This window comes from Tauraco erythrolophus, chromosome 14 (assembly GCF_009769465.1).
Source record: "Tauraco erythrolophus isolate bTauEry1 chromosome 14, bTauEry1.pri, whole genome shotgun sequence".
In the NCBI taxonomy this organism is placed as follows: domain Eukaryota; kingdom Metazoa; phylum Chordata; class Aves; order Musophagiformes; family Musophagidae; genus Tauraco; species Tauraco erythrolophus.
In genome coordinates, this window is record NC_141478.1 from 11,665,181 (window position 1) to 11,683,115 (window position 17,935).

The following is a 17,935-nucleotide window of genomic DNA, read 5'->3' on the forward strand; positions in this document are numbered from 1 at the left end:
AGATCCAGAATAAGATTGAAGAATTACTTAAAATGCAGGTACACGTTCATGCTTATAGTTGCAACTCAAAGGCAAACCTTTTAAAGGCTATGTTGAAAAAGCATGAAGCTGTAACTTGAAATATGTTCATGTATATCTCTCTGTTTAGAAATAAGCTGCTGCTGCTGATTCTTGTGAGTGAAGATGATTCCTGTTTGCTCTGCGCTGTCTACCTGACTGCCACTAAAGTTCCAGCTTCTGTGAAGACTCTCAACTCCTTAAGTTCGACTTTGTTCAGTCTTGCCTTGAAACTGAGTTATCTGTGGTCACAATTAAAAAGCACTTCCCCCTTGTCTGTCATCCTAATTTGTGTTTCAGCCTAGTATGTGGCCTCACACGATCTCAGTCTTCTACTCTCCAGTCTATTGGGAATTCTTTTCACTGGGTTCTTCACCTCTGAGAGTAAAACGTTATAGCAGAAATGATGTGAAGTGGCACAACTATCCTAGGAGATTATGTGTGTGTGTATATATACACTGCTTGGAGTTCTTTCCTTTTGATAACCTGCATGAATTTCTATAATCCATCTAATTAGGCAGCAGGGATGCTTCTTGATGAAATTGGGATCAATTTTGCTCTTGAAAAAATGAGAGAACAAGAGAGACGAGGTTTTCAGGGCGTTTTACTAGCATTGTACTATTCTCTTGAATCCAGTGCACGCATTTATCTCAGGTACAGACACTTCAGTTTATAGTCAGGGGAAAAAACTTCAGCTTTTACATGACTGATTGCTCTACAAAATTTCAGTATTGTTCTGTAGATTAAGGCAAGTTGGCACATAGGTTCCTGTGTATGTACAGAAGTAGTTTAAGATCTTGGTTTACAAAGAGCAGCAGTGAAAGAGCATTATGAAATCTTAATCTCTAGTAAGGGGAAGAGTGAATTTAGGACAAAAGCTTGATTAAAAAGATCAGTCTACTAGGTGGTTGTCCAAGAAGGAAGATACGTATTTATCCAGTGTGAGACCAGTCCTTTTTCTTCAAAAGAGTTTGACCAACACTGAGAAACAGCAGTTACTTCAAGCCCAGATGCATTAGCTTCCTGACAGGAGCTGGTCCTCCCCAGTATCCCCTAGAAATGGAGAAAGTTGTTTCATCAAGCTTTACGTATGTGCTATCAAAGTAGGGTTTAGGGAGATTATATATATTTTTTTTTTAATTCCCATAAGATACCTTACTTGCTAATAGATGGCTTAACTGTTTTGCAGAATCATCTTTGGGCAAGGGGTGCCCTTCTGTGCAATTCAGCCCTAGTCTGCTTGAACAAACCCATTACTAGCAAAGTGCCCAGAATCCTCCAAAACTTAATGTCTTAGTCATGACATAAGGATGCTCTTCATTTGCTGTTACTAAGGAGTGAAGCCACAATGGGTATCTGCACCTGGCTTCGTCCTGAATGATCACAGCAGCTCTACCTGCTCAGAACTGAAATACTTACTTAAGTAGTGCATTCCAATAGAGAAAAGGCATCATATCAGCTTTCAGATGGTACATGGTTACTCTCTCCTTACTCTGGTCAATGGGAAAGGTCTCCAAAGGCTGAGCAGCATAGTCAAATTCTGCTAGAATCACCTTGTTGTAGCCTGTTACTAGCGGGCAAGAAGTGTATCCATCGTACTGCAATGAAGAGTACCCCCTTTTCATTAATCTGAGTAAAGTCTAAATGCTGAGGTATTAAAAGCCGTATTGTTAACATGCATATTTCAAGCTACATTACTAGGTTTCTGCATTTCTGCTGTTCATACGATGGAGTCTGGAAGGCTGCTAAGCCAATTATGGTTTAATAGTCATAATACCAAGCTATTTTATTTCAAATGTAGATGGTAGATTTGCTTACCAACATAGCTTAAATTAGAACTAACCTAGAACAATAGGACTGGGTATCATTAATTGCTGGTTATTATTGTAACCAGCAGAATAGGTGACCAGTAGATCAGGATGAGAGCTCATGCTAACTTTAAAAGAGAGTATATTAAAGAGGATCTTGAATATAGTTGTAAGAATTTCTAGAGGATTGCATGAGTATGGATGATGATACTCAGGTTAGTAGTGCAAGGAATATTAATTCAGAAGCCATATGTAAAATAAAAGCCAAGTCTCAGAAAATTTTAACATAGTTATAGGCTAAACATCTTCTGTAGTACAAAACTTTCAATTTAACTCCTTCAAAGATCATGTTCTATACAGAGGAGGCAAGTTTAACATAGTACAGATGTTTAAAGTTTGCAAGGGTTTTCACGGAGTAGTGATTATACTAGTCAGCAGTTTTACTCTAAATAAGTCACCTGCATTGGTGAAGAGCCCAGACTAAAGAGCCTTTCAATTCAAAAGGCAAACAATTAAATAAATGATATTTTTAATGGCAGCATAAGAATATGAATTGTGCAACTAAATTACTATTATGGCATACAGTGTTTAGCCATTTAGCACCCCAGCTGCTGATGGAAAGCCCTTCCTGCCTTCGGTTCACATGGTTTAGCTGCTTGCAAGACTTCCTGCATAAGAACACTGAAAACATTCAAGATAACTTCTCCCTAAGACAAGATCTGTAGGTACCTTTTTAGTTGGCAACTGGTTCTTCATTACCAGGGAAATAGTTTTATCAAGGACTCCTGACTGGGCAGCTACATAAGAAAGAAAGAAAAAAAGAAAAAAGCATATTAAGTCTTTGTTTCAGGCAGCAATGTCTGTCATTACTAGAGCAAACACTAGTAGCCAGGCATTTTGTTGGACAATTCAGCTGGAATTGAATTTACATGTCAAATCAGATTGGGAAATTGACGATCCCAGTAAGAAAAAAAAAGATACATATACTTGGAATAATGCTTTGGTCTCACTGTTCCCAACATGCTAAAGCTTAATGAAACTTGAGCTGTATGTTTTCAGCCTATACCCATTCTCCTATGCTAAATTATACTTGCTCAGTCTTCCCAACAGTGAGATTCCAGCATAGTGAAGTTTTGTTTCCAGTGCTGTAAGGGAAGTATTCTAGACCCATTTGTGGGAATAGTTGACTACACCATTCTTCAAGTTACACCAATAACACACTGCATAGCTTTTTTTTTCCCCACTTTCTTATTTGCATTTTTTGTAGTTGTGAGACCACATGCCTGAAGTATTTCTAGTGGACCTGTGGCTACAAGCACAGAACATGTTATATTTTACAGTAGTGACTTATCAGTTAGTTGACACATAGGCGTGAGCTGCTAAGATAGAGCAGAAAGTTTTGTTACTGAATGGTGACGGAATGCCAGAGTTAGCACGCTTGATTTATGCCATTCTGTGAACACAGAAAATAGAATTAGTTCATCCGTGAGGCATTTGGAACAGAGAGAACTGCAGGTTAATGGCATCAGTATAGTCTGTAGCTAATTAGTTCACCCAGGAGACGTGGGTCTCTCTGAAAGCTGGAAATAATTGAAGTCAAGACCTTAGGAGAAACAAATGAAACACTGTCACTCCCACAATTTCCATTACACTCACACACACACGGCTTTACCTACAGCTGCAGCAGTTTTTGATGTTGGAAGGTTGGTGCAGTCTCCAATACCAAATATATTAGGGTACTTTTTATGTTGTAGAGTTTCCTTGTCTACATCCACCCAGCCAATTTCATCTGAGACAGGACTGTTGACGAGTACATCAGGTGGTCCCATTGGGGGTGTGACATGAAGCATTTCGTACTAGACAGAAAGAAAAGGCACTTAATGGCTAGTTCATCGCAGCAAATCATACCTGTGTTGATATAAGGCAGTAAGAGCAGCGTGGAGAAGGGTTTTGGTGGTTGATTTGTTGATTGATTTATTTATTTTTAAATACAAGTATATAAAATGAAAATTTCCTCTCCAATTTGAAGTGCATCCTTTTATTAACACTAACTTTCTCAGGCTACTCTATCTAGACTGGCATAACAGCAATTTGCCTTCCTCCATATACATCTGAGACATTCCCACGTTACACTAACAAGGCATACAGGACTCCAGGCGTCGTTTATGAATTTTTTTTTCTTCTCTCCACTGTAGTTTCAAACTTTCTAATCTGCTAGTTAGAGATGGGGCTCTCAGGAGGTAACAGCAGTACACAGCAAAGCAGATGTTACGTTATCATAGCGTGGCAGTTATGTTACAGTATACAAGGAAAAGAAAACAGAGGTCTGAAAGCTCCTGACCTGATGAACTTCAGTCACTCCGGGTTTGTCCAAGTTTTCAAACACAGCTTCCTGCTTGTCTGCTCGAACTTCGACAAGGTTGCGCTTATAGTTAACAGCGATATTCCTCTCCCCTATTATTTTGAGTAACGCGTCAGCATACTTCTTAACACCAAAAATGACACCAAGTGAAGTGTTGAACATTATGTTTGCTTTGGAACGTTTTCCTGTCTGCACAGAGACATCAAATCAGCCTTTTCTATTAAGAAACTCTGACAAGCCAGCAGAGACAAAAGAACTATGCTACACTGCTGAAGAGCTGATAGAACTATCAATGTTCAATTATTAATTAAGTATTAACATTAGAACTCTCGAGATACAGCTCTTTCACACCAGGTTAGAAGCTAGACAAGACAATCTTTGCTCTTTCTCAGTGAGGTACTGAAGATACACCCCTCCAAATTGCTAGTGAGAAGAAGTGGCTGCAGTTCGCTGAGGAACTGCTGTGTGCAGTAAGCACTTGTAGCAGCTTAGCATTATACAGCTTTCTGAAACCTTCAGTTCTATGCATTATTCAGATGCTCACCCAGGAGATAGCTCATGAAACTTAAACACATATGAAGCCCAACACTTCCACTTGAAATTGTCTTTTGTTTCCACTAAGCTTGCTTTAACAGCCTGGCTAAGACTCCTGAGGCTGAGATAGTGCGCTACAAGGAGCAAGCATAGCTGCTCTTTCAGACTAGCAGAAAGACAAACGGCAACGGGTATTAAGTACTGAAAGTAACAAGAATTACTTAGTTCCAGCCAGCGTTATTTTAGCGCACCACCTGAAGTTATAAATTAGGCTGAGAGCAGTTGTATCTGTAGCTCACCAGAAGCAGGGTAAGCAGTTCTTTCCTTACGGAATCTGAATTCTACAAGTTTCTGCAGTATTAAATATATGCTAAATATTTATATATAATTCAGTTAGCTTATTACACATTAATAATAGAAAAAGCAACTCAATCACTTTAATAATCCTGAGTCACATTCCTCTCGTGTGGTTTTTATTTGTTTTAAAGATAACATGAACACCTTAGAACAAGCCCTCCTTCCAACTGTGGGAACAAGCATTGGCAGAGAGAGTGAAATACTTACTTTCCTCCAGTAGGCCTCTGATAAATACATGATCTTCTGAGGAGCCCCTGCACACTTCACTGGAGTATTTGGAAAAGTGAAGATAGCGTTTCCTTCCTTGAAATCTTGTAAAGCTCTCCATGTTTTCTCTACTGTATTAACTGAATAATTTGAACCTATTTTAGGGTGATGGAAACCCTCTGGCAAGCCTTTGATCTAAGAAAATGAAATTCAGGTTTAAAGTACAGATGGCAAAAATTTTGTCATCATCGCCAGGTATTAAATGTAGACTTAAGAAATAGCTATTTAAGAAGCCTCTAGCGAAAAGAAAGCACACACATACTTGCTAGTTGGCATTTTTGAAAATAAGCCTAGCAATCAAACAGGTTATTTCTAGTAGAATTTAGTAGATGTAACATTTACTGAAATTACTCTGGTCTGCAATATCTGTAGCATAAGTGTTCAGTGCAGACCCAAGTTTTTGTAGGCTAGTGCATGACATTCAAAGTAAGAATACACAAGTCACTGCCACACCACTGTAAGTAAAAATCATGTTAAAAAAAAAAAAAGGACGTTATGAAAAATTTATAACGTGAATGAAACTCTTCAGTAGTCAGTTGCAGATACCTTTATTTCCCAGGGTTATTTTGTTTTAACTGGCTCCAGTAATTATTTTCCTACTATGCCTGAGCATCTGCTTGTGAGAAAGGGAGTTGTCCCCATTCCAAAGTAATAGATGGCAGAAATTCTTTAAGAAAATTTAACTTGCTGCCCCATCTGCTGATATTGCCGTAGAGATGCAACAACACTGTCTTAAAAGACCTTCCCAAGGGTAATTTGGGTTATTACACAGAGATCTGTGGAAGCAGTAAAGTCATTAGGCTGTTTTCTGGCTCTTTAATTTGTATTCACATTAGGTATCTTGCAGTAAAAAGGTGTATTGAAAGGGCACTTACACTTTGGGGAATCATAAGGGGACGCGATGCCATTAAAACTAGTAAAAACATGATTAGTGTAAAACAAATACCTTTTCATAATGCAGGCTAATCCCAAGGGCAATTATCAGATACTTATAAGATATCTGTAGTGTAAGAGGAGGAAAAAAAAAAAAAAAGTATTTTAGACAAAACCCACAATATTACCTCAAAGCAAACGTAAGTTATCTGACAGCAACAGAGTCATAAGGAACGGAGATACAGGGAGCATTAGTAATGTAAATGTTAAGCTCTAAGGATAATTTATAGCTAAAATGCTAACTGCATTACAAGTGAGTCATACACACAGCCTTTGCTATACACAAAACCAAGTGTTTGGAGCAAAATATTCCGTGTCTTGTATTCAGTTCACTGTAAACAGGGAAAATACTTACGATAACGATATTTTATGTTGATAATGGTTATTCTAACCTAGTTATCCACAACAATTTTTATCAGAAACAGATTTTAGGATCAAGTACTTCTCTTAAGACTAAGTAGAATTTCCTGGCCTCCTAGATGCTGGAGGAAGGTCTTGCTCAATAGGCAGTCCCAAGGGAATCCGCGGGAGGTGGACAGCCAACACATGACATAAAATAAGAGACCAAGAATAACTTTTTTTTTTTAATTATTACTTTGATATCATTCTCCAGCCAGACGCAGTTCTTATCTGGATCCAATGCTGTAACTCGAGATTTGATCCATTCAACACCTTTAGGCATTACGCTTCCCATTGGACGCGCAGAAGTTGCCAGCTGCTTTGCACCACCGCCAACCAGGGTCCACAGTGGCTGATAGTAATGAGTCTGAAAGAAACATTCAAATGGACATTTAAGAACTTACTGGGACTTTAAGATGAAGGCACATCACTCCAAATAGGAAGCAATGTGCTCTTAACATTGTATTATTCTTAATAAAAGAAGCTGTATGAATAACCACAAGTTTCGCATGACAAAGCTGGAGGCATGCATGCATCTCTATCATGGAGCAACAAATTTCACGCAAAGCCTTCTAAAAGATGGCCAGTTGGCTTCCTCTCCACAGTAAAAAACATCTGGGGTTGGAGAGGGATGAGAATCAGACTAGTCTGGTCACTTACGTTAAACGCTTATTCTTTTCCAATGCTTTACAGCTGAGGAAGACTTACCTTACTTGGCTCAACAACAGCCACGTTTCCTGCCCCTACTTTTCTCTTCATCCGAGCACTCATAGTGATTCCACCAGCACCTCCACCCAACACAAGTACTTCATAATAATCCTTGGCAGCACACCTGGCTGCTGTATGTAAGCCAAAAGAACTCATCTTCTGCCTTCCCGGTTTCAGCAGGACACCAGGATGGAGACAGGAACAGGAGGACACTACTCCAATTGTTGACATCTTTCAGTAAGTTGGAAGCTACAAGATAAGGAAAAGCACCAGTAACAATTACAGAAAGTAGAATTTGTATTTATTTATATGCCTGGATGAGTCTTCAAGTCAAGAATTATAATAGTAGCTAAACCACTAATTTGCAAATGGATTGTAATCAATTTGGGGAAGGAAAAAAGAAAAAAAGCGTCAATCATCTGCCAGGAAACTGGAATTTCATACAAGCAAATGAATTCTAACAAAGCGTAAGAACATTTTCTGGTTATCGCGGCAGGAAGGCGCTTCTGATCCTATAGCAAAGGCGATGCATATGCTGTAACTCCAGCTGTAATATTACAATCCTGAAGAGATGACTGCTGCAAAAAGGAACAAGAATTTACTAGGTGTTGTAAAGCAATGAAATACTGAGCAAGGTAGTTGTGTGAACATATTGCGTGCCATTCCACTAACTGTGACGTGACACATCATCACATTTGTATTTAACATTAGGATGTACCAGCAGATGCACTTATGTGACCTGCCTCTTCCTGCTGCCTCTCAGGAGCTGCAAGCCATTGGGGCAAGGAAGGCAGCCAAATTCTACGCCGCTTTGGGCAAAGGCGTGTGTATTAGTCTGCCTTTGCAGGAGAAATAGTGAGCCCTAAGCCTGATAGGAAAACAAAGTCCAATGAATCAAGAGTTTACATCTTCCTAAATCTGGGATCTTTGAGTATACCCAAAATGCTTAGTTCTCTATCTCTGGTCACCTCTTATCAGCAAAGTAGCTGGAAACAAAGGTCGGAAACCCATACTTGTCCTTGCTACAGCTGCACCCTGTAGCACTAGATATGCAATTGCGTTATCTAGGAGACAGTCAAGGTTAACACATGTTTCTCTCCCTCTGCTAGAGTGAACAAGAGCTTTTCCTGTTCTAAATCCATTGTTTGCACACACTGAATATCAGTTTTTAGCTTTTCAGTGATAAAACAGGTATAAACTCATTTTAATTGAGTTCCTTATTGTCACGTTGCCAATAAAGAATGAGCAAGCGTTACAACCTGAAAAGCAACTTATGACAAGACTTTCCTGTGTTCTATACCTGCTCCCCTTTGTTTAATTCTTTGAGTCATTAGGCAAGAACTCCGGCTTTTTCACTTGAAAAGGGTAGAACTCATTTATTGTACTTACAGAGAGGAATTTGAAAACTAAACTAGAAACCTCAAATATTTTAAAGAAAATCTTCCAAGCTCAGCTTCAAAAATTCTCCACTATGCTAGGCGTAGTTGAGCAATTCATTCTGCACCTTCATGTGCTGTTTTACCATCTCTCATCTCCATGTACCCCGAATTCTTTATGAAGTCCCATTATTAACCCCTACAGTAAAATTAATTTGAGACAGAGAGGGAAAAATCTCAGAGGTGTCCACTGTAAAAACTACTTTAATCATTTTGTTTTATGAGAAGCTTCCAGGATGCAAGCCATATTCTTCCTATCCCTCTCCCCATTCAAAATAAAAACCCCAACTCTAGAGCAAGTCAGTTTCACTTTAGAAGGCTGTTTATTCTCTCTCTAGTGCAGGCAGTTATTTAATGATGTGGGCAGATTGCTCCAGCAAGGGGAGAATGTTTTCTAGCTCTAGAAATAAGTGACCTTATGGATACGTGTCTTGCTTTCTCCAAGTCAGAGAGAGAGGAATTGTGAAGAGTAAGTTTTGCAACTTCCGTTTGTGACATAAAGAGGGACATCTCATTTCCGGAAGCTCATGAAGGCAGGATATTTTGCTGTGGGTTTTATTAAACCCACGGAACGGCGTGGCCTGCTGGTTCACAACACACAGCACATCCAGACCAAGAGAACAAGACTTTGTTTTTGTAATACTAAGGAATAATGATCCTCCTGACCAAACGGGTTGTGCAGTAAGCATGCTTATAAGCACGCACAAGATGTACCTTCACTAACAGCAGTCTAACTGATGAAAATGCAGTATTATGTTGCCTCCAAGTTGTTTCTGTATACTTCGAAACAATCTCAAGTGTCATTTGTAGAAAGCTGTTTTAAAAAGAACAGCAAAATCCTTCATATTAAAGTGCCAAGTTAGGTAGCAGCTATACCATCACGTCAGTCAACACCACATCAACCCTCTACCTTGGACACTGGAGAGTCAGCATTTCAAAGCTTCCCCCCTTTCCTTTTTTAAAGCCAGATTATTATTTATTTTTAAAAACAGACTTAGCTTGAAGATAATCAGCAACTGTCATGCCTCCATTCATAAATCTCTTCTCCCTTCTACTGTAAGGCTATCTGTTTGCATTCTTTTAGAAAAAGTCTGTTTAATACTGAAGAGAATACACTTCAAAAAATCACAGTTAAGACTGACCAGAAGAGCTCTGTATTATTTAGCATTTGAATGCCATTAAGCAGTTTAAGGTAGTACAAACATAAAAATAATGACTTTTCAGTTAAAAAAAAAAAAAAGGAAATAGAAAACACTGTTTTCCAGAGTTAGTGGCTTATACCCCTTTAAGAGATTGAGAAAACAAACCATAAGGAACTATCTTCATTAAGCTGTTCTTAAAAAAACAAATTAATTACATTTCCACAAGCATAACGGAGGAAATGAATTGGTTACCAAATTTCAAAAAAACTTTTCTTTAAAGAACCACCTTGCTGAAAATGGTCTTATTAGGTAATGCACTACAATTCAATATTTTTGTGCATTTGAATCAATTCTAATCTCTATCCAAGACAATACCACATTCAACAGAACAGGATAAGTGCTCCTCAGAACCCAAACCAGAACAAACTAAAATCCACTTAACTGCATTCATTACACTTTTTGCTGTAACCTGCCATCTAGCCTATAAACAAGCTCTGGGTGTAAAAGTCATCTTTGTCTACAGTTCTCCACATATTAACAGCCACAAGTAAATAAAATCAACCTCTATGCAATGAAGACACGGACAACTCAGAAATACAATGCTGAAATACCATACAATTCAGAAACACAAACCACAAGAGAAGTGGTTAACTACAAGCACCGAAAGTCCATCTCTTCTTGCACGCATGCATCAGGCCCACTAGCTGATGTAACGTGGAAGGCACTTTGTGACAATTAATTTTGCAGTATTACCTACGTAGAGGAGCTATCACAGAACAGGTTCCTCCTCAGACCCAAGGGATACACGCAGAACACCAAGTGTGACAAGCCGTTCCCTTGTCAGGTCTATAGATTCATTTCCAGTAAATAAGCCTGGAGAGACACACGTAGTGCCTGGAACAAACATTTAGCTGCAGCGTGACACTTCACAAAGACCCTCGGGGCAACTACAGCTTTTTCCTCTCTGGAGCATCCATTGTACACTTAGCTCCCAAGACTGACTGCTTCCTTGAGAACGTTTATGAACAATCCGTTACCAGGAGTTAGAACAAATGAAGCCAGAAGTCGTGCTAGCAAGAGTAAAGACCATTGCAACTCTCCTCTGCACAGCTGGCCACGGACTGAACAGTTTAAATATTCTGCCCTGCGCAAACACTCGGCAGCTCCAGCGCGCCAGCAGGGCAGGCAGCAGTCCCGCACCCCGCTGCGAAGCCCACGCGCCTTATCCCATTCACCTCTGGATAGGGAAACTTCCCGGCCCCCGAGCCGTCCACGCAGCGGGCCAATGCTCAGCTCTTCCCGGCGGTATCGGGAAGCAAACGCAGCCCTGGCAGCACCTTTCGGTACCGCGCCCGAGGCGAGGCCCGGCCCAGCGCTGCGCCCGCCGCCACCGGCGATGCAGCGGCCCGCGGAGCAGCGGCGGTGGGTGCCGCGCCCCGCCTCCGCTCGCCCGGCCCCCGAGCGGGTGCCCGGCCCCGCAGGACGCCCCAAAGCGGGGGGACGCCCCGGCCGCGCTCAGCGAGCCCACGGCTGCCGGCGCAGAGCCGCAGGCGCGCAGGCTGCCCCGCCGGGCATGGCCGGGCCGGGCCCGCCACCCTCCTCGGCCCCACTGGCCAGGGCGAACCCGGGACCGCCGCTCCCTCACGGCAGGGCGGGCCCCTCCGCCCCGCTCGCCGGGGCAGGTCCCTCTCCTCAGCCCTCACGCCGGGCGGTGGATCGGCCCCGGCGGCGGCAGCGCCCCACACTTGCCTGCCTGTTGCGCCGACGGCGGAGCGCCGAGCAGGGCAGGGGGAGCGGAAGGACCGCACCGCCGCCCCGCGCGCGATAAGCGCCGGGTCCGGTCAGCGGGAGCGGCGGGGCGGAGCGCGGCGGCGGGAGGCGCTGCCCGGCCGGCGGGCAAAGGCCGGGGCGCCCGGGGTCCGCCCGGGCGGTGCGGGGGCAGCAGCCGGTGGTCGCGAAGCGTGTTGGGCGCTGCCCCTGCGGGAGGTGCTGCGCCAGCCGGGCACCGGTGCTAACTTTTAGTCGGAAATCTGGTTCCCGTAAAGGTCCAGACCCCGGTGCCGTGGCTGCTAGCGTCCAAAGGAAAGCCCAACAGATCTTCGCATCACAGCAGCTTTGCCTGCGGGTTTGTGTCCATCTTTTTTTCCTAAACGTCCTTCCATCTTCAAACCAGTTGCTTCTCCAGCTTGCTATCTCAAAAATCAGACTTAAGCTGGAATCCCACCACGTCAAAAAAACCCCATGAAATATTAAGAAACAAAAGGAAGTCAAACTATTAAAGTCCTAAGCTGAAATGAGGGTGTAACTCACCTGGATGCATGGAGAAGGAGGATCCACGGCTGCCGTCTCTTGTTTCCATTCAGCTGACTGCAGCCCACTGCTGAGCCAAGCTTTAAAATGTTTTCCTTGAAACCTTCAGAGGGCCTTTGATTTACAGCATGGTGACAGCGTGGAGTATTAACAGCTGTTAACCCACTAAGTCATGTTTGTCAAGCCAAAAAAAGTCACATGAAGATTAGTGCTGAGAGAAACGTACACAGACAAAATGACTAGTGCTCATACCCATTGAGTGACCAACAGATCCAAACCATGTGTCAGGCCGTTTCCTCCTCAGGCTCAACATTCCCCCCTTGGTACAAAGTTTCTGCACAGGTAAAACGGCTCAGCTGATATGCAGCTGATTGTGGAAAGCTATAAGGAATTGTGGGAAAGGTGTTGAGGAGGTAAATGGGAAGACACCACAAGGCTGTTCTGCCTTCTGCATGCAATTGAGACGCAGAAGGAAATGAGACATTGTGCAGGGTGCCCATTTGAGAATTAGTATGTGTGTCAGTCCCCTGGGGCTTCCAGGCACACACATTGCAATCATATCCTGCGCTTCCGAACACGGACAGTTCCTCTGTCCCAGCCGCACAGCTGTCGTTCCTTCAGCACAAGAGCATTGCCGCTCCTCACAGCCCGCCGGTAGCAAACTGGCTAGTACTCTTGGCTTGCTTGTGCTACTCATCTTACACTTGGTGTTACTTTGAGCTTCTATTTGTAGAAAAGAAGCTTCAGTTGCTTTTCTCAATTTACAGCTGAAGGCCAATGATCAGAAAGTCAAGCCTGACAATTTCCCTCTGTTCTCACAGCAGTTCCCTGCCAGGTACAGAGGTTGCTGGAGATGAGGCAAGAGACTTACTACCTGAACTACAACAACTCATTTTGCCTGTTTGTAAAAACACACACTATCATTCCCAGTCTGTGGCTGTTCTCACAAAAATACACAAAACAAGTCCAAGAACCAGGTTTAGCCCAAAACATATAATTAATTTTGACAGGATACAAAAAAATCCTTTCAGAGGAACTTCTCGGTGTTGAGTATGTATGTATGTGTTGCATATACATGTATGTGAAGTTCCTGCAACACTTTCCACAGCTATGTGGAACCGGCTACACCAGGCTAAACCGTGTAAATGTAATAATAAGCAAGCCCAAAGTCAATCGGCCTCTGAAACAAACAATTTTTTTTCCTGTTGCTTGCGTAAAACTTGGCACTTCTAATACTAGTTCCACGGAAGATCTGCACATCATCGTTCTACACAAAAGCACTGTCATGTAAATAAACCCTCCCTCCCAATTTTAGTCTAATGCCTTCCCTTTCCTCACTTCTGAGTGCATCTGAAAACAAAACCCTAATACATGTGCTTCTGTCAATTTTGAAACAAACTTCAAACCTAAATCTGGCCCCCTGCCAAACCCTGATCTAAACCCAGCTGCAGCTTACAATTCCCAGCTAGATCCACTTAGCCATGGGTCACTCACTTCAGATGGACCTAAACCAAAATCACCACCACTCAGTAGCTGTAACCCAGTGACCACTGGTACGTCAGTATCTGAACTTCATCAGGTTACCTGTAAGCAGCAACTCTAAACCTTAATCTAGTGGTCCTTTTCTACAGACAGAAAAATAGCAAAATAATTAAATTTGGATTAAAAAAATCACCAACACATTTACTAGAGCAATAATTAATAATAAATAAATGACCTCTGATGACACTGCATTCCCATGTGGAGACAAAGGCTCACTTTTCAAAGCTGCTGAACACCTACACTTTCATGGATTTTACTGGGGAGAAAATGTACTGGGAGAAGACACAATCAGTATCTTTAAAAATATGACATGGAGATCAGACATCTTTGTTAATACAAGTGACTTCCCTAAAGAGAAAAAAAAAAAAAACACCAGTCTACAGTCACATCTTTTAAAACACCCAAACTGCCCGTTTTTGTAATTTCTAGGAGCTTCCTGAATTCCTGTTCCCAGCTGCCCTGGTATATAGTCAGAGTACAGCCTTTTTTTCCCCCCATTTGTTTTGTTTCAAGAGGTTGATCCTCATCTCGATCCATGAGAAAAGAAAGTTGTTTTGGTTTTGTTTAAAACATACGTTTTTAGGCTTTTTAAATATTAAAGTATCTTCGTTATGCTCCCACGCACATTTCTCCACTGTTTACAGAGATGGTCTGCAATTTTCATAAAGAAATTACTTAAATGGAATACCTTAACTTAGAAACAGAACACAAAAACCAAATATGAAGAAACTACTCACCTGTAGCACAGAACCCTCCTGCAGCTGCAGGGAGGGCTGCCCAACCCTCCCAAAACAGCAGGGTCCTGCAGGAAGATACGGAGGAAGCTGCTATGCGAGGGCTGGACACACGCTGCCAGGCTGCACCCCTCCTCTGGGCCACCGGCACCCCAGGATTACAAATAATCCTTTCAGAGGAACTTCTCAGTGTTTAGTAGTTTAGTTATATTCACACAACTCACCCAACAAAGATCAAATAACCAGCTGGATTTAATGAGGTCTAAAAAAATTGACCCCTGCAAGGTGAGGCCTTAAAGTACCAAGCTCAGGATTAAAATAAACAACAGCCAGCAGGGTGGCAGAGCCAGCAGTAGGTGGCAGAAAGCATCTACTAAAGCAAAATGCAAAATAAATAAGCCAGAGAGCTCTCTCAGCTGCTAGAATCCCAACGGAACAGCTACAGAAACAACCTTTACATTTCTATTTACGCTATTATCGCTTAGGTCACAGCACACAGAATAAAACCAGATAACATTCTGTAGCCATTTTCCAAAAGGAAACAAATATTTGTCTTATCAACACAGCAAAGCTACCACTATTAGTGAAAAAGCCAGACTTCACGAATTAAAAACTGGCTCACGTAAAGCTGTACAGGTATACGGAGGGGACCGCAAATTAAGCACTCAGGTTAACAACAGTGAAGATAAAAGCATGGGGAACCAAGATTCCCCAGTTAGTTTTGTACAATTTCACAAAATAAAAATCCAAAGAGCTACTGCACGGTTAAGTGCCTTACTTCTGCTGCTGTGACTTGATAGTTTAAAAACAAGTACACTGAGCATGAAACAGTAAAAAAAAAAAAAAAAAAAAAAGACTGTTTTAAAGCTGTTGTTTTCTCCGTTTCTAAAAAAGATGCAGCCAGCTGCGCCTCCTTGTGTGGATGGAGTAAAAAGCCAGTGAGAAATGTCTAACTCTACCCATATTTATCTACTTGAGAAGTAATTTTTTATAAAATCAAGCAAGACTAAATGTATACAGTAACACAATTACTGTAGCTGTGCATAGTAATACAAACATACCATTTTAGATGTCAGTATTGTTAAATTAATCCAACGCGGCATTTACGTTTTATGCATTGAGGCACAGGAAGAGTATTTAGAACAACAACATCCTATGGAGATAATGAATTGCAGTTTTAACTGAAATAACTTAAGAGCTCATTGATAATAAAAAAAAAAAAGTTATGTAAACTGACCAAACTTCCCCCTATATGTGTTAATTCATTTTTCCCCCTTTATTGCAGAAAGGTCATTTAGCCAAATTAATTCCTTATTCATACAAAACACAGATTTTACTACAATTTTATAGGAAAAGTTATCAATTACATTTTTCCATATGTGTATGTGGTTCCTCAGGCAAGCTCTCCAAGCTTTTATTTGTTTGATCAGAAATTATCCCAAAAACTGAAACATCAAATTGCAAAAGCATAAATTTATATCCTTAGAACTCTGTATTTTCCGTAACAGTAGCCACGATTTTTCACACAAACCAAAAAAAACCAAACACAGTTCTTCACAGAGAGAGACCACACCTTCTAACACTAGACTGGGTTCTAGATGAGGGAACACAAATCAAGAAACACCACAGGAATTTAATCCCAATTTGGATACCGAGGCATCTAGTTTCATATTATACTTTAATAAGAACGGTTTACATTCCCAGAATCTGGTTTTGAAATTACATTACAAAATAAGATATTTAAACAATATTTAGTTCTGTACATTCTGCTCCAAAAACGGACTGTGGAAACTCTTTACATTTCTCTTAGAAATACATACAAACCACAGCACAGTTCAACAATCCACTGGCAATTAACAGACACAAGCCAACCTAAAGGAAAAGCACCTGTGGAAAGTTTTAATATTACTGCTTCAGTAACAGCGTTTTAGAGTCCCTTCAGACTACTTTAAGTAGCTTGTTCTCCTGGCCCCAAAACATCATCCCAGTTGACCCTGCATGTTGGATGGTTACTTGTTACAGTATGTCTTTCACAAAAAAAGATGACAAATATTAAGATCAGGAAATGAGAAGTTCAGAAAATTATAACACAAGAGAGTCTAAGCAGTCATGTGCACGTCATCTGAAAGGGAAGGAGGAGTAAAACTGACTGTGCCCCTCTAATACCTTGCACCATGTATTTGATGGAAAGCTTTACGTAGCTTATCCTTCATCTTACTTCAAAACACACCACTTATTTTATCTGTGTTATTTTGTAAGTAGTAATGTAGCTAGTTTGTTAGACTAGGAACAAATAGTTTAAAGCTCTTTCACCAGTCTAGACAATATAGATATTCATTTGAATGGTAGTTCACACCTAGTGCTGCAAGAAAGCAATTAAATTCAGAGAAATGGGTATCAACCTCCATTCCACATTTATCATCAGTATACACTAATAATAATCAATTTAGGGAGGACACTGTAACAAAATTTCTCTTACATAGCCCTGGATTGCAAATGAATAATTTGTTAAGGAAAAGAAATAAATGCAGTAGTTTTTGCTACAGGTAACTGAATTTCACATGAAGTGGAAATTGTATAGTTTCAGTTGTGTTATATTTTGCACATGAAATGAAGAAACTACAACTTCCAATCCCCCAGAAATCTGCTTAGACCTTACAGTCATCCTGTTGAACCATTACAGAAGCAACAGTTCCCTGGTTTGACTCAAATGTTCGTGGAAGCACAAATTCATTAATGTTTATATTGTGCGCACATCAATTCTGAGCATCTTTAGTCTTCTACTTCCACCTGCCCCAACTAATTCAGCTGGAAAATTATTCAGAAGTTATTAAGCTCTTCTTAAGTTACTTCATGACAAAAAAATAAGACTGCTGCAATAAAGTAAGCTTTCAGGCAAGTGCACTGGAAGTTTCTTCAGTTCATTAGTGATGTAAACAGTATTTATGAACCAGGACACTGAAAAGAGATCCCAACTGCCTAAATCAAAGCTGTTTCAGTGAAACAGGCAGCCACCAAAGTGCAGGGATGAGAACAGAACTTTAACTAGTGTTCTGTATTTTGTCTGAAAAACACGTATGCCAGTCACCAAATACCTCTCAGAATTCTAAATACCAGAAGATCAGAAGAAAAAAAACAGATAGGTATTTAAAATTGTGATGCCTAAGTTCTCCTGTATACATATATATTAAAAAAACAATAAAAATTAACTTACGTTATAATAATATCAAACTGCATAGCATTACAAAAGAAGGCAACTTGAATGGCTGAAATGAAAAAAATCCAATGTTACCAACCCTATTATTACCATTCTGGAATTTGTAATATCATAGAGTAGACTGTTGCT

General features: G+C 40.9%; 1 protein-coding gene across 6 annotated transcripts; it reads right to left on the reverse strand.

Moving 5' to 3' along the window:
• Positions 1-151: 151 nt before the first annotated feature.
• Positions 152-17,833, reverse strand: SQOR (sulfide quinone oxidoreductase). Of its 6 annotated transcripts, XM_086620348.1 has the most exons (11): positions 14,593-15,405; positions 12,314-14,506; positions 7,426-7,674; positions 6,914-7,084; positions 6,332-6,385; positions 5,326-5,520; positions 4,207-4,416; positions 3,538-3,721; positions 2,595-2,662; positions 1,477-1,655; positions 152-1,110 (listed from the first exon to the last, which is right to left on the reverse strand). In XM_086620348.1, the coding sequence occupies exons 3-11, from the start codon at positions 7,654-7,656 to the stop codon at positions 1,053-1,055; spliced, it is 1,350 nt and encodes a 449-aa protein (XP_086476474.1). In that variant the 5' UTR covers positions 7,657-7,674; positions 12,314-14,506; positions 14,593-15,405; the 3' UTR covers positions 152-1,052. The 6 variants fall into 6 exon arrangements, with proteins under 6 accessions (XP_086476474.1, XP_086476472.1, XP_086476476.1 ...); XM_086620346.1 differs by lacking the exons at positions 12,314-14,506; positions 14,593-15,405 and adding an exon at positions 17,804-17,833; XM_086620350.1 differs by lacking the exon at positions 12,314-14,506.
• Between the last annotated feature and the right edge of the window lie 102 nt (positions 17,834-17,935).